This window comes from Natrix helvetica, assembly GCF_964273705.1.
Source record: "Natrix helvetica genome assembly, chromosome: 1".
Lineage (NCBI taxonomy): Eukaryota > Metazoa > Chordata > Lepidosauria > Squamata > Natricidae > Natrix > Natrix helvetica.
The window spans coordinates 41,284,256-41,299,781 of record NC_138548.1 but is presented as its reverse complement, the minus strand read 5'-3'; the positions used below and the strand labels follow the sequence as shown (position 1 = coordinate 41,299,781).

Below are 15,526 nucleotides of genomic sequence, written 5' to 3'. Positions count from 1 at the left end.
GAGTTCAAATATGATAACTCTGTCTGTTATACATTATTTCCAGATTTAGAAACACATCCTTGAATATTAGCTGATGAGGTACAACTGTAAGGATGTCCATATGAGCCATCATTAGTCATCAGATAGTTTATTCCAGAGTGCTGATTTGTGTCTTCCACCTAAACTCTTGCTAATTTGGTTTCCTGAAAATATTGGATCTGCCTGTTATCAACTGAGATCTCTGACTCCTCTGAATCAATGCTAAATACTAAATAATTATGAAAATTCCAGACCAATTTATTTTGAAGGCATCTGGTTACTTAATCCTGATGGATGCATTGGTTCTCAAAAGTGACCCCATAACTATTGGACCGTAGTTCCTATTCTCCCTAAACATCACTCCCAGTTTCAGAGATGGGTGAAATTGAATCTTCTAGTAATGTTTCGCAACAAAATAAACTATTAGGGTGCTGTGAGACTACAACTCTTCAGGGGCTCAGACTAATTTTTCCACCCCTATCTGGAATTGCCTATTCATGCAGTTGTATGCAGATTCAAGCATTTTACATAATACGTTAGGTAGGATTTATTGCCCTTTTTAAAAAACATAAAATAGCTATGATAAAAAATACAAATAAAATCCTATTCCACAGTTTTAGTTTGTGAAACTCCAGTGAATCCTGTTGAAACGGTTTGATTCCACATTTTTTTCTTTTCTGTGAATAAATGCATTTTTTCATTTAAAAAAAAATGCAACACTCCCCCTCCCCACTTCTCAACATTAAAACGAGAGATGCTAAGTGTTGCGTGTTTCAGGTTTAGTAAGTATGGCAAGGATTGGCTTGAATAATAAAGATATCAGCCTGTATTATTAGAGTATGCTGCATTAATCAGACTTGCTGGAATGATCACATGGTATTCTATCGCCTTTCCCTGCGAGCTGCTGCTTGTCAGCAGCTGGTTGAGCTGCAGGCTGCAGGCCAATATCTGCAGCCCCTTTTCTTCCAGAATCTTTACAGCCTGCTGCTCTTGGTGATGCCTGTGGCTTGGCCAGCTAAATGTTTCTCCTGAGACTTATCAAGGTTATCTTGCAGACTTCAAGGCCTCTGTCCTATTTCCTAGGCCATGTATGCATTTGAAGAATTCAGGTAGGCTGTGTTTCATACATCAGCGTGCTTGGCTTTTTTGTTCCTGGAATATTTCTGTTGGATAATGTCAGACTGCTTTTACGGTTGCAAAAGGCTTCCAAAATGCAAGAGGGATTTTTGCCTTCATCTAAGAATTGCAGCTCTTCCGTACTGTTTGGGAGGTGGGTGTGTCAAAGATGAGATGCAGGTAAACAATAGCTAACTGCATGATGAACTACATAGATGACTAATAGCTTCTTAAGCCTTACTGGAATTTTTGTCACTGCTGCTGCCTGAAGCTGCAAGTGTAATCTAGAGTTATAAAAAGATGGTGTTCTGTCAGGAAAAATAAAAAGCATCTTTGCTATCTTTGGTACATTAGAAATGCTTCTCCCCTGTAAAGAATGCAGATTATGAGAATTAAGGAGTAAAATATGCTTGGATCATATATAGGAATAAACTGGGGAGCTTCTGCACCACATACATGTCTGCTTCTTGTGGTTTCATTGCTGCAGGATTTCATTGATACCACTTAGTAAAAAATAAAATGCTTTAGACACCACTGCAGGGATTTTGTATAAAAATATAAAGTACTGTATATTTAATGGATAAGTGGAAAAAAATGTAAAAAGTATTTTCTTCTTGTGATGGCACCTTTGGATAACTATTCAGTCTTTAAAATGTCTATTTAATTATCAAATCTCAATGTTATTCTTAATCTACAACTCAATAATGTAGGGATGTATTACACTTTATAATATTTAGGGTTTTTTAAACTTACTGTTTAAGATGTATTCATTCATTTCTTGTTGAAAATTACTGGTAACAATAATGAACATTTCCATGTTGCTTACATTTTATTTGGTTTTGTCATAATGTCATTTTATTATGGCATTATGTAAAAAGCTAACTTGGTGTCTTTTTGCTTAGGAGAAGCAAGATTGTTTAACTGAATACGTCTAAGAGGGAAAGTAGTGGACTTTACTTATAAGGATAGTATGATTAACATAATTTGATGTCAGCTATAATATTGGTGATATCTTTGCTCTTGTCTCACATCCTTAGCAGATTATTGATCATAGCTAATTCTTAATTCCTGAAAGTATGTCATTGGTGTTTGTGGAGTTTTGGATAAAAAACAAGAAAAAACATGTGCTATTTAATAAAAACAGCAAAATTAACATCTTGATAACAGAAGGATTTTCCAGGAAATCGGTCTAGTACTGTATTGTAACTGCATTGTTAGGAGAGTGCTAGCAAACCTTGAAGAGGGCCAATTACTATCACCAAGTTACATTGCAAGTAGAGAAAAAAGACACCAACCCTACTGTATTTTTGTGTTGTGATCATGCACAAATAAAGACCCAGTGATACAAAAGTGGTTTTCATCATGATACTCAAATCAGTTTGTTGGATAAAATAAACTATCTATAGAAGGCAAAACCACATTATTACCTGCTGATAGCTTCAAACAAGATTAGCATTTACCTCGTTTTCTTAGACCAAGTAGCATGCCATTTTTTTAAAATTAGAAAGGTTTATTTTAAATAGTACCTCATTTCTTCAGTAACTACTAGTAGCGTCACCCAGTATCATCCATATCACCCGGACATTGTTGAGGTGATATAAAAACCTGTCCCCATTATTCTGAATTGGTAATAAAATGGAGTTGGATGTCTTTAGAAGGTACTGCAAGCTACTACAAGCAATTAACATTGATATCATTATGGTCATCAGCTTAGTAATTTTTTCATTCATTTGGTGTCATGATTATATTTTTACACTTCTGCAAGAATGTGGAAGTTTTTAAACTACAAAGAATTCTTTATCAGCCAGAATGAAGAATTCCTTCTAACTTGTACAATTACTGATTCAAATTAGACATAATTAAGAATGAAAATGTTATTTGCTAAAATGCATAAACAGCATTTTAAATAGGATTGATGTTATTGAAAACAAATTTTACCAAATATTCATGAAGATGTAATTGAAATAAATGTATATCATTCCTTTACCCTTTTATTTTTCCATTTTCCTTCTCATTGCAAATTTTAGAGAGGGATCTTTCTTCTGTCCTTACATGGGACAGCCTTTTCCAATTTGTTACATTTCAAATGTGTGGGATTATATTTTCCGTGACCCCACCTCTAACAGATGAAAATATGTGGAATTCAGATGAGAATGATATCAAATAAAATAAAAGCCTAATTATAATATAATATTTTGAAATATTTTTAAGTGACAAATAAATCTATGAATATCAAGAGCACTACCATCCTCTTTAGTTATGCAGTCATCCTCTAGTTGAACTGATCGAGTTAAGCATTCAGAAAAAAAAGAGTTGGAAATTAGGCTAAGAAGCACCCATCCTTCCCTATTTGACTAGTTCTCAATATTGTTGATTGGCCTTCAGTTGTGTTGCCTTTAACTGGAAAACTAATTGCTGGGATAGAAAATAGCTCTTAAGGTGCAAGGTTGAAGTCACATAAAACCAAAATATATTTGGAGGTGTGTATGATTTCTGAGGGACTCAGTGGCTCAGTGGCTAAGACGCTGAGCTTGTCGATCAGAAGGTTGGCAGTTCAGCGGTTCGAATCCCTAGCGCAGCATAATGGAGTGAGCTCTCATTACTTGTCCCAGCTTCTGCCAACCTAGCAGTTCAAAAGCATGTTTGTGCAAGTAGAAAAATAGGGACCACTTTGGTGGGAAGATAACAGCGTTCCATGTGCCTTTGGCATTTAGTCATGCCGGCCACATGACCACGGAGACATCTTCGGACAGCACTGGCTCTTCGGCTTAAAAATAGAGATGAGTATTGCCCCTAGAGCCGGAAACGACTAGCATGCATGTCCGGGGGAACCTTTACCTTTACCTATGATTTATGAAGATGTGTGTAAACTGTGCTTAGTGTCTTTGTGCCTGTCTTCTAGATGACAAATCTGTTCATTTGAAATGTATTCAGGAATGACTATAAGGTCATTTTTTAAAAAAAAATATTATAACAATTGCAGGTGTGGCTGATAGAAATGAAAATATTGGATTAAGATCACTAAAGTGGAATTCTTTTATAAGTTGAAGGAATCAGGGCCATTATATGTCTAAGGTATTACAATGTTGCTTCAAGTTGATTATAGTGTTAGCTAAGGGTTGTAGAGTTTCCTGACTCTCTGGATATTCACAACGTAAAGATTATCCAAAGCATTTGGCTAGCTTCCAAATGAGGTCATTATATCTGCCTACTCTGCAGCTTGATGTACACTCTTCAATTTTCCATCTTAATAAGCTAACGGATTTCATTCTGATCTCTGATTTTGTTGTGGGAATCTAGCATTTGATGATGTGAAGTCTATGAAATAAGAAACATTGAAAGCAGATTGTTTAATGAATCAAATAACTAATACACCACATTTATTTTAAAGCAGATAACATCAGTTCATACCTACGGTTATTGTGCAGACATTAAATTATGGTGTCCTGTAATGAATTCTTTCTGCTTCTTCTTTTACATGGCATTGCCTCCATCACTTTGAAATTCTTGATTCTCCATAGTGAGGGGAGGAGTATCCAGCATGGGTTCACCTTGTCCTCTCTTGATTGGACTGAGTCAGATAAGCTCTTTTAGCCACGCCTTGGTCACCAGGCTCCACCCAGTTATCGACTCAGTCCATCAACGGATGGCTGTGTTCATCCTGAGATCCTAAAGAAACTTAAAGGAAAAATTTTAAATTGCTGCAAAAGCGATCGAAATTGCCTCCATGCTGCCTGATCAATCACTAGAGGCTGAGGAAACCCCCAGCAGGGGTAGAAAGCCCGCACAGCAACCACTAAGGCGGCATGCAGCCCAGGTCACAGCACAAGAACCAGGGCACTAAGTGAGGACACTCACCAAAGACAGGCATGCGAGCTCTGCAGAGGCCTCTGCAGCTAGGGCAACATCCAAGGAGACTCTAAGGGGTTGAGCGATGAACCGCAGTGTTTTAAAACGTCCCAGAGCGCCTGCGCTGTCAGCGATCGCCAGAGAACAAGGTGAGAGCCAGAGAGGCTCAGAAAGAGCTGCAGGAAGCAGGGGGAGGCGAGAGAGAGCCCCCAGCGGCAGTGGAAACCGTGCAGCAGCCTGCAAAGCCACAAGCTGCTTCCACGTGCTCCAGCAAAGAGGAGCTTTTTGAATTTGGAGCCGGGAGCCATTTTGAAACCACGTGGTCCAAGATGGCAGCCTCCAGCAGCTCAGAGGAGGCTGGCAAGAGCCAAGCACTCAGCCCTGCAGCCAGCAACCACCGGAGGCACTGAGGAGCCCTTAAAAAAGTTAGAAACCATCTTGGAGGCATCAGCCAAGGGCGGGGAAGGCAAGGCAAATTGGAGGCATCAGCCAAGGGCGGGGAAGGCAAGGCAAAGGCCAAAAAGGAAGCATATCTCCACCAAGGGGGCTAAAGAGGCAGGCTGTGGATCCAAACCCCCCAAGCCTAGCTCAAGTATGAAAGGCATGTTGTTGTTAAGGCCAAACACATGCGGCCTAAGAAAGAAAGAGAAACCTGATGCAGATTCCAAGCCTTACTCCTTAAGTGGTTGTAAAAGCCTCGTGGAAAGATCTCTATGGAAACGAAACTTGAATGAGAAAGAGGTCAGCTAGCCCAGACCCGACCTCCAAATCCTTTGAACTTTAATGATAAGTTGTCCTGACAAAGAGGGGCAATAAATACGCCCCAACCATTCCAACATCAGCTTATCTTGTGTGTACAAAGCCTTTGGGCAGCCAAAGGGCCAAAAGGCAGATGTAGTTCAGCTGAAGAGATTGTTATGCTCTTGTGGATTGGTTACTATTGTTTATGAATTATTTGGGAAGGGCTCAACCCCTATAGAAGGTACCAAGTTAGCCAGGTCCAAGATGGGTTCCGAGTTTGGGTAAAGACCCTTAGGAATTCCAAAAACTGGAGAGTCAGCTTGACAACCTAACCAGCAGAATAGCCTTGGCAACTAGAGCCGAGGTGGCACAGGGGTTAGAGTGCAGTACTGCAGGCTACTTCAGCTGACTGCTAGCTGCAATTTGGCAGTTCAAATCTCACTGGCTCAAGATTGACTCAGCCTTCCATCCTTTAACAGCAAGGAAGGTGCCATTACCAATCACTCCAAACAGTAGGCACAAGCAGCGCCCTCTAGTGGCTCCTCTACAAACTGCAATCCAGTATTTCAGGCTAACACTTGCAACACCTAGTGGCCGACAAGTGATGTGCGCCTGCATCTACAAAGCATTGCATCGCACCCTAGTGGCCAACTCGTGAACTGCACCTGCATCTCCAAAACCCTGCAATGCACTCTAATGGCTAACCAGTGAACTGCGTCCACTAAGTTTTGCAACACACTCTAGTGGCTGACACATGAACTGCACCTGCATCTCCAAAGCCCTGCAACGCACTCTAGTGGCCGACCAGTGAATTGAACTCAAAGAATTCATAATACATTCGAGAAATTTTCTGAGCTAATCTTAGTCATAGAATCATAGCACCCTTCTAGCCATGGCAAAAGGGTCAGACAGGCCGATGCCTGTCAGAATTGGATGTCCAACTATGAGAAATCGCAGAAGCACCTCAGATAGCCTATGACCTTAGACAGCATTCGATGAGGGCAGAACATATAGCAGGGGTGGAGAACATCAGAGCCGACTAGCTCAGCCAGACTGAGGTGGACAGCGGCAGCCAGCAATCTTCGAGGAGCTGGCAGAGTGCTTCGGACGTCTGAAGGTCGACCTATTCGCCAACCATCTCAACGCCCATCTCCCAAGGTTTTACTCCAGGTACCAGACACGGGGGGCAGAGGGGGTAGACGCTCTCTGTTGCCCTTGGCTCCGGGGGCTCCTCTATGCCTATCCACCCTTACCCCTGATCTCCTGGTCATACAAAAAATCTTGCGGGAGGGGGCAGAGGTGGTACTGATTGCCCCACACTGGCCCCGAAGGCCTTGGTTTGCCGATCTCCAATCCCTCTCAGTGGGCAGGGTCTCCCTCAGTCAGGGGTCGCTGGAACACCCAGACCCTCAGTGGCTCCAGTTGACCACTTGGTGCTTGAGCGGAGCATCCTGAGGGAAGATCACTTCTCCCCCAGGGTTAGATAGACTATCCAGGCAGCTCGCAGACCCCCCATGGAGCACATTTACGGCGCTACATGGTGGGCTTTTTCAACATGGTGCATCTCTAGGGGCCACGATCTGGTCCGGGCCACTATTGCACAAGTTCTAGACTTCCTTCAGGCGGGGCTGGACAGAGGGTTGGCTCCCAACATGATTAGGAGACAGGTCTCGGCCATTTCATCAGTACTCCTGTGCGGTAGATCTCAGACACTGACTCACCATCTGATGGTCAGGTGGTTCCTCAACGGGGCCTCCAATCTTAAGCCACCCACGGTGCACAGGTACCCTTCCTGGGACTTACACAAGGTGTTGGACGCTCTGACAAGCCCTCCGTTCGATCCATTACATACTGTCTCTCTGAAGTTCCTGACACTTAAGGTGGCCTTTTTGGTGGCCATCACCTACGCTAGGAGGATATCCAAACTGCAGGCTCTGTTTACCAGGGAAGATCTCTGCGTGTTCCACCAGGACAGGGTAGTGCTAAGGTTGGACCCCTCCTTCGTACCCAAGGTGTGCTCTTGCTTCCATCGCTCGCAGGAGCTGATATTGCCCAATTTCTGCCCGGAGCCTTCTCACCCATTAGAGAGGAAGTGGCACACCTTGGATATGAGGAGGGCTCTGAGGATTTACCTCAGAAGAACCAGGCCGAACAGGAAGTCGGAGGTCCCATTTGTTTCCTTCCAGCCGAGGTCTCTGGGGAACAAGGTGACTTCCACCACGACAGGGAGGTGGTTAAGAACCTGTATTGCTTCTGCCTATTAGGCACAGGGTCTGCAAACACCGAGCTCTATCACAGCGCATTCTACACAAAGTGCGGCTACTTTGGCGGCCTGGGCCACACAGGCCTCACTATCTGAGTTCTGTAGGACAGCCACGGGGTGTTCCCCCTCATCATTCGTGAGGAATTACAAATTGGACTCCTTTGCTTCTGCAGAAGCCTCATTCGAACATAGGGTGTTGCAGGCTGTTCACAAGGCGGGGGAGAGGTCTCACCAGGCATAAGTTTGGGCATATACTCAAATGTGTAACCCTTCCTAGGGACGTGTAGGCTTTGGTATGTCCCATCCTGGATACTGCTCCCCTCACTATGGAGAAAGGGCATTGGTACTTACCTGATACGCCTCTTCTCATAGTGGGGGAGGAGTATCCAGCCCCTCCCTGATATGTGTATGTTGCGAAATTGTTATGTTGTTTGTTGAACTGTTCTGTTGAAGTTATAAATAAAGGTTTGAAACTAAAATAAAGTCTAGAGTGGATGACACAGCGAGTTGCATAGAGTTCTTCTCCGATAACTGGGTGGAGCCTGGTGACCAAGGCGTGGCTAAAAGAGCTTATCTGACTCGGTCCAACCAAGAGAGGACAAGGTCAACACAACCTGGATACTCCTCCCCCACTATGAGAAGAGGCGTATCAGGTAAGTAGCAACACCCTTTTTGTTCATTCAGTGGCCTTTTCTATATAAAATAGAAATGAAACTGAAAATTAATGTATTTGAGATAACAATCACCTAAGTCCAAATAGAGGTCATATCCTTCAAGTCAAATGGCCTGTCTTGCAAAACAGGTTTAGGATTAGGGGGTAAAGCCGCCCCCGCCATTCATTTGGGAACTGAATGTCTAAAGTTGAGGGCCAGGAAGCTCTGGCCCTGGTTTTCCCTTTCCCTTGGGCCCCCTGTGAGTAATCTTGCACTCCACTTATGAACTCCTCCTATTGCTTTGACACACCTGGAAAATCAGGGAGTTAGCGAGGCCATAACTTGTCAGGGAAACACTGATGAAAGAGTGCACCAATTTTGGAGTGCATTTTCCCACAAATGCTTTGTCTCTTAGTAGCCTTTCCACTGTAACAAATGCTGAATCCTGTTTCTTCTTTTGCTTGAAACCAAGATTGTTTCCACCTCATATTCTTCTTTCCTATCCACAACCAGGAGTAGGAGTGGGGGATCCTGGGATCACAAACTTTCTTGATTAGTCAGGAGTGGACTTTTATCAAAAGCAGTAGTAGCAAGTAAAAATATTGGGTTTACCTGCTGCATGGTGGTAAATGGTCTCACAAAATTAGAATCCAACTTCTTTGATGGTCTGGTTGAAGTAGTAGAAATCCATATTATGTCCATCTTTGAAATCAGTGGCCCCTCTTGTGTATGAGCATCTGCTACTTCCTTGTACACTGTTTTTGCCCTGAGCAATTGTTCTTTTAATAGGTCATGAGCTGTTTGCTGTTCCCTGAGAAACTGTGCTAGGAACAGATCCTTACTGAGTGGTTGTTGATAAAACCCTTGGGTGGATTCCATACATTGTTTGAAATGGTGACATGCCACTTGACGAGTGTGCACAGAATTGTTGTATGCAAATACTGCTAAAGGGAGAATGCGAGCCAGGTATCTTGGCTGTAAGTGCTGTAACATCTTACATACTATTGCATTACCTGGCTAATTTTCTCCCCCGCTCCATTAGTAGAAAGGTGGTGGGCTGAAGACAAGTGAATCTGTACTTTTAATAACTGGAAAAGAGTTCTCCAAAATCCAAAAGTGAATTGACTTCCTCTATTTGTCATTATGTGAATATATGTTCCTCTATATCTAAATAGGTGAGGGTAAAAATTTTCTCTGTCCAATCATGTACGACTCTAGGGGGCAGTGGTCATCTCTGTTTTTAGCTGAGGGAACCAGCATTGCCTGAAGACATTTCTGTGATCATGTGGCTAGTATGACTGTACACTGAGTCACTTGAAACACTGTGGCTTCTCATCAAAGGGGTACCTATTTACTTACTCACATTTGCATGCTTTCAAACTGCTAGGTGGTCAGGAGCTGTGGCAGATAACAGGAGCTCCCCCATTGCATGGTGCTCAGGTCTTAAATCCAGTCTGTAGCTTTCCAGCTGACAAGGTTAGTGTCTTCAACTGCTGAGCTATCGCACTCCTCTATCTAATTATGTTGTCTAAAAACAGCTGTGACATAGTCTGTGGGTTGGGAGTCCCCTACGTGGTATAAATGGAACATCTTGGTGAAACGATCGACTATTACTAAAATAGACATATAACCTTGCACTGGTGATGATGATTAAATCCATTGACACTGTATCCAGTGGTGGGATTCAGCCAGTTCACACCACTTTGGGAGAACCGGTCATTAACTTTCTAAGCAGTTGGGTGAACTGGTTGTTAGAAGAAATCATTAGGGCAGAGAACCGGTTGTTAAATTATTTGGATCCTACCACTGATCCTATCCCAAGCTGGGTAGGTTTATTTAAAGGCTGTTGCCCAAAAATGGCTTTGAGTGCCAGCAGACATGGAAAAATGCAACGTAGCATTTTACAGCCACATAGATTTTTGGCCATCAGTAATCTTCAAGAGTTCTGTGGAGGGTTTTAAAAACTCTTTCATGCACAGCTGTTCATTGTCATGACAATGCTGCAACACTTCCTCCTGTAAAGGAAGGGGAACATAAAGGCGTCCACTAGGCCAGAGTTGCCTCCTTCCACTGAAACCGAGATACAGTACTTTGTTGATCCCCCAGAGGTCATCTATCTGGGGCCTTGTATAAAGGTCCTGCAGCTGTTTCCCTCTTGATTCTTACAAATAGATCTTCAGGTTGTTGTCTTTCCCCCCAACCTCTTCATTTTGTAATCCTTGCAGGGTTGTGAGGTTGTAAAAGAGTAACATGGGAAAAGGGCTTCTGAACCAAGATTATTCTGGTTTATCTGAGAGTGCATTTCGTGGCATGTTTCAGGAACCAGGTACATAAATTATATGGAAATCAAAATGAGATTAAAATTGACTCCATCTGCCTGGGGATATGAGACTGAATTTTGCATCAGTTCCAAGTTCTTGTGGTTTGTGCAACCTTGTATAGGAAATTGTGCCCTTTCCAGCCACAGTCTCTTTTCCTGAAAAGCTGCCTTGATTGCCAACAGTTCTTGTTAAATATATCCTAGTTTCAAGTCTGTGTTCGAGAGCATGTGAGAAAAGAAGATGCATGTTAGTAACTCCCCTTCCCCTACTTTCATAGCCTGGAGTAGTATAGCTTTGACAGAAGCATACAAAGCACCGGATTGAAGGGCATCTGGGTAGTGGAGGAGGGATTGGAAGGCAAAGAGTTGTTTTAATTCTTGGAATGGCAATTGTTCATGTGGCATCCAAGCAAATTTCCTTCCTTTCTTTAAGAATTGTGCAGGAGGTTTAACTTTGTCTGCAGAATTAGAAATGAACTTCCCGTAAAAGTATAGAAGAGCAGGCAGAGCTGCTGGGCAGAGTTAAACTTGTCATCAGTTTAGAGTCCTTGTATCTCCACAAGAGATGCCTCTTCTTGAATTCAATTACACTTTATCTACCACCAATTTAATGCTGACCATTAGTTGATTAGATTCTTGTGTATAGGCTTGAATAAATAAATCTTCTGTGCTGCAACCTTACAAATTGTCCCAATGTCTGACAAAAAATTAGCAAAGCTCAGGAATCGCTGCACTTTCCCCCCTCACAGGGAGTGTGCCCAAATAAAACTGCTATACCGTAGCTGGGTCCATCTGCAACTCTTTTGTGGAAGTTTTATAATACACATACTAGACCAGTGGTGGGCAACCCATGGCTCGGGAGCCACATGCGGCTCTTTACACCCTTTAATGCGGCTCTTCTGTGTGCCGGGTGCCCGCTCCCCTCCCTCCTCTCGGGCTTCGGAGGGAAGCTTCTGCAAAAGCCCGGGCGAGTGACAACCAATTTTGGTCCTATGACTGCAGAATGCTGCAAAATACCATAAATGCAGGCCAGTTGTTGAGTGTTTCAAATGTGATTGGAACACTCAACAAGGTGACCACAGTGTGTGTGTGTGTGTGTGTGTGTGTGTGAGTGAGAAAGACAGACAGAGGAACAGAGAGGGAGTGAGGGAGGGAATCAGAGAGAGACTGACAGACAGACAGACACACACACACAGACAGAGAGAGACAGAGAGGGGGAGGGAGGGGGAGAAAGATAGACAGACAGAGAGACACACACAGAGTGAGTGATTAAGTGAATGAGTGAGAGACAGACACACCCACATACACAGAGTGACAGAGAGAGAGGAAGGGAGGGGAGAGAGACAGAGGGAGAGACAGAGACAGACACACACACACACAGAGTGAGTGAGAGACAGACAGACACACACACACACACAGAGTGACAGAGATGGGGGAGGGAGGGAGAGAGAGACAAAGAGCCAGAGAGAGAGAGAGAAAGAAAAAGAAAAAAAGAAAGAAAGTGGGAGAGAGAGATGAAATTAAAAACAACAACATACAAACCTGACTTACTCAAACTATCCAAGGAAATGCAAGGCCAATGTTCACATTAGTGGTTGTGACTTTGTCAGTCAATGTCAGGATGTAATTTTCTCTACATTGTAAGGCAAATTTTACGGAATTTAACGTTATCGATAAATAATATCGTTCTAAAGTTTTTGTTTTATTAGTTGTGTTATTTGTATCCTCCCGACCTATGTGGATACTTGCATGCAGAATATTCTCAATAAAAACTTATTGAAACTAAAAACAGTGTACCATCCTATGTATTTTCGGTTTTAAAAATGTGGCTCTCAAAGTAAATTTCAATCGTGGTTTTGGCGAGATTTGGCTCAGTTGAAAAAAAAGGTTGCCCACCACTGTACTAGACTAACTGCTGTAGATCAAATGCACACTTTCCAACTTGACAAAAAGCTTATTGTCCATCAACCCCTGCAAAACATTTCTGGTATGCCTAATAAGAGAAGTTACATCTTTGGAATATATTAAAATATCATCCAAATAAATCACCATGTACTTACTATGTCAGAAAAAACATGATTCATGAATTTGGAGAATACTAGCTCACAATTTGCTAGATCAAATGGCATCACAAAAATATTCAAATTTTCTGCAACATTGAAGGCAGTGAAATACTCATGACTCTCTTTTACCTGGATGAAATTGTAAACATTCCTCAGGTCTAGCTTAGTAAAGATGCAGGTGTTTTGCAGCGGATCCAAATAACCTGAAGTAGAGGAAGTGAGTAATGATTCCAGATGTTATTGAAATTTCTGTATAGATGGTGTAAAAGGGAATCCCTTTTCTCTGGGAGGAAGATCCTTGTGGGTCTGGTTTCTTTGGACGGAAAATGATTGGAACAGAGGCTGAAAATGTCAATGATCTAGTAAATCCCTTTTTAAGATTCACCTCTAAGTAATCCTTTAAAATATTTAGTTTCTTGGATAAGAATAGGATATTGTCTCTTGGCTGAAATCTTTGTTCCAGGTTCCAGGTCAGTTGTGCAATCACACTTCCTATGAGGTAGAAGTGTGGTGGCTTCCTTCTCTTCAAAGACATCTGCACAATCAACACACTTAGTAGGAAGTTCCACCCCATCTCTAACTGGATGCTTTCTAGAGCAGGGGTCACAGCGTCACATGATATATCATGGCTTTTTTCCCCTTCACTAAACTGGGGGTGGGGGTGAACAGCGCATGATGCATCCACGAGTTTGACAACCCTGCTCTAGTGGCACCAAAGAGAATGTAAAAGTTTGTGCCTGGAGAGAGAAAGGAGATTGCTCCAGTTCAGAGGTGGTATTCATCAGGTTCTGGCCAGTTCTGGAGACCGGTAGTGGAAATTTTGAGTAGTTCAGAGAACAGAGAAGAGGTAAATGCCACCTCTGACTGGCCCCGCCTCATCTATTTTCCGGGGTAAGTCGCAGGATGAGCCAGGATTGGGTATTGCCATGTCCAATTGGCCTTGGGACAGAGTTAAACTGAAGCCATGCCTCTGTGCTCCTTGCTTCTGGCTCCCAGTTTCAACTCTGTCTGACCTGAGAAAAACAAGTTGCTTTTGACTCCTGGCAATAGCTTTTATAATCCAGATTCATCATGCATCCTACTCCTCCCTGCCTTCCCCTCTTCACCTGCCTTCCTCTTCTGATTTGCATCAGCTGTCTTGCCTGGGTGTGGCTGCTCCCGGCTGCCGATAAGGGACTTTAGAATTTTCTGATGGGGTTTCTTGGGTCCGGACGCCATTGCAGTGGCCATTTTGGCCTCGTTTTGCCGGCCAAGTGTTGCAGAGGTGGAGGCTGCTGCAGAGCCTTGGATTCACCTACGATAGCCTTGGGGCACTTTCTTTTGGTAGCAGCGGCAGCAGCAGGCTTTTGGAGACCCAGGACTGGGTTGGAGCTGTGCAGCGGGCCATGTGGTGCTGCTGGCATCCACGGCGATCACCTGTTTGCGGGAGCAGCGGAACAGCATTTCGGAAGGCTTGCAGGACCAGGAAGAAGCGTGAATGCCCTGAAGAGCTGAATTGTCGAGCCAGAAGGGCTTGTGCAGCTATCTGGATTACTCTGGTACAGGGATGCTGCGAAGATGGCTGATAGCAGCAAGAGGCCTGATTCCCCACCCTTATCCCCAGGGGAGGGGACCTCCAGCAGGGTCCGTACCAGTCCCACAGCCTCTGTTAGGCAAAAGAAGGCCTTAGCCATTGAGAAGCCCTCCAAGGCTATGTAGAGGGATGAGGAATGGAGGCATAGGGCCCTGGAGAAGCAAGTGTCCAGGGCTGAGCAGAGGGGGAGGCTTAGCCCCTCACCCATGAGGTCTAGATCGCCCCTGGGGTGTGCTTCCAGGCCTGTCTCTGGGAGGGAGTCTCCTGATTCCATCAGGGAATTTGCTGGAGACATTTCCCCTTCCTCTCCTCCTTCCACTGCAGATGAAGGCCCCTACCAAGGGGATCTGTTTCATCGAATGATTCCTGGGATAGCATGGCACCCATTAGGCCCCTATTGGCCCCTCATCCGAATGGCGGAGAGCTGGCAAGAGGGGAGGAACCCTTTCTTAGGGACATGGAACAACTTCCATACAGTATCTGGAGGTTCACTGCTTCCGCAATTTCACATGGAATTTCGACTGGCTTGCAACAAGGTGCTTCAGCCCCTGCACCCATGGCTACTTCTGCTCGGCTGGGGCCTGCACCCACAATCCGGCCCCGGCTGTCTTCTCCAGTGGTGCACAGGCCAGTGTCCCATTCCTTGGCTAGCGAAGGGTCCATGGCAGGAGATCAGGTCTGATGATGAGGATCAGCCGACCCCTCACCCACCTGCATTCTCTGGGTTGTTCCCTCCTGATTTGTTCAAGTCCCTACTGCGCAAGGCGAGGGCCACTGCACAGCTGGGCGAGAAAGAGAGTAGCAAAGAAGATGATAAGGAGGGACCCAGGGGGAAAAAGCTGGAAGGCCTCCTTGTCTCAGAGCACCCTGCAGCAAAGGAGGAGATTCCTGCTCCCAAGTTATTCTTGGAGGTAGTGAAGAAACAGTGGG

General features: G+C 44.0%; 1 protein-coding gene across 7 annotated transcripts in view; it reads left to right on the top strand.

Annotated features, from left to right (window-relative positions):
- The window catches only part of EVL (Enah/Vasp-like), a 195,030-nt gene that overhangs the window by 34,881 nt on the left and 144,623 nt on the right, over nucleotides 1-15,526 (top strand). The window contains exon 1 of one of the 7 annotated variants that reach the window (XM_081949671.1): nucleotides 1,003-1,127. The exons of the other annotated variants lie outside the window; for them this stretch is intronic. Coding sequence (XP_081805797.1) covers nucleotides 1,105-1,127 — 23 coding nt within the window. The 5' untranslated portion in view covers nucleotides 1,003-1,104. Of the gene's footprint in view, nucleotides 1-1,002; nucleotides 1,128-15,526 lie in introns of those variants that run through there. 7 annotated transcript variants of the gene reach the window in all.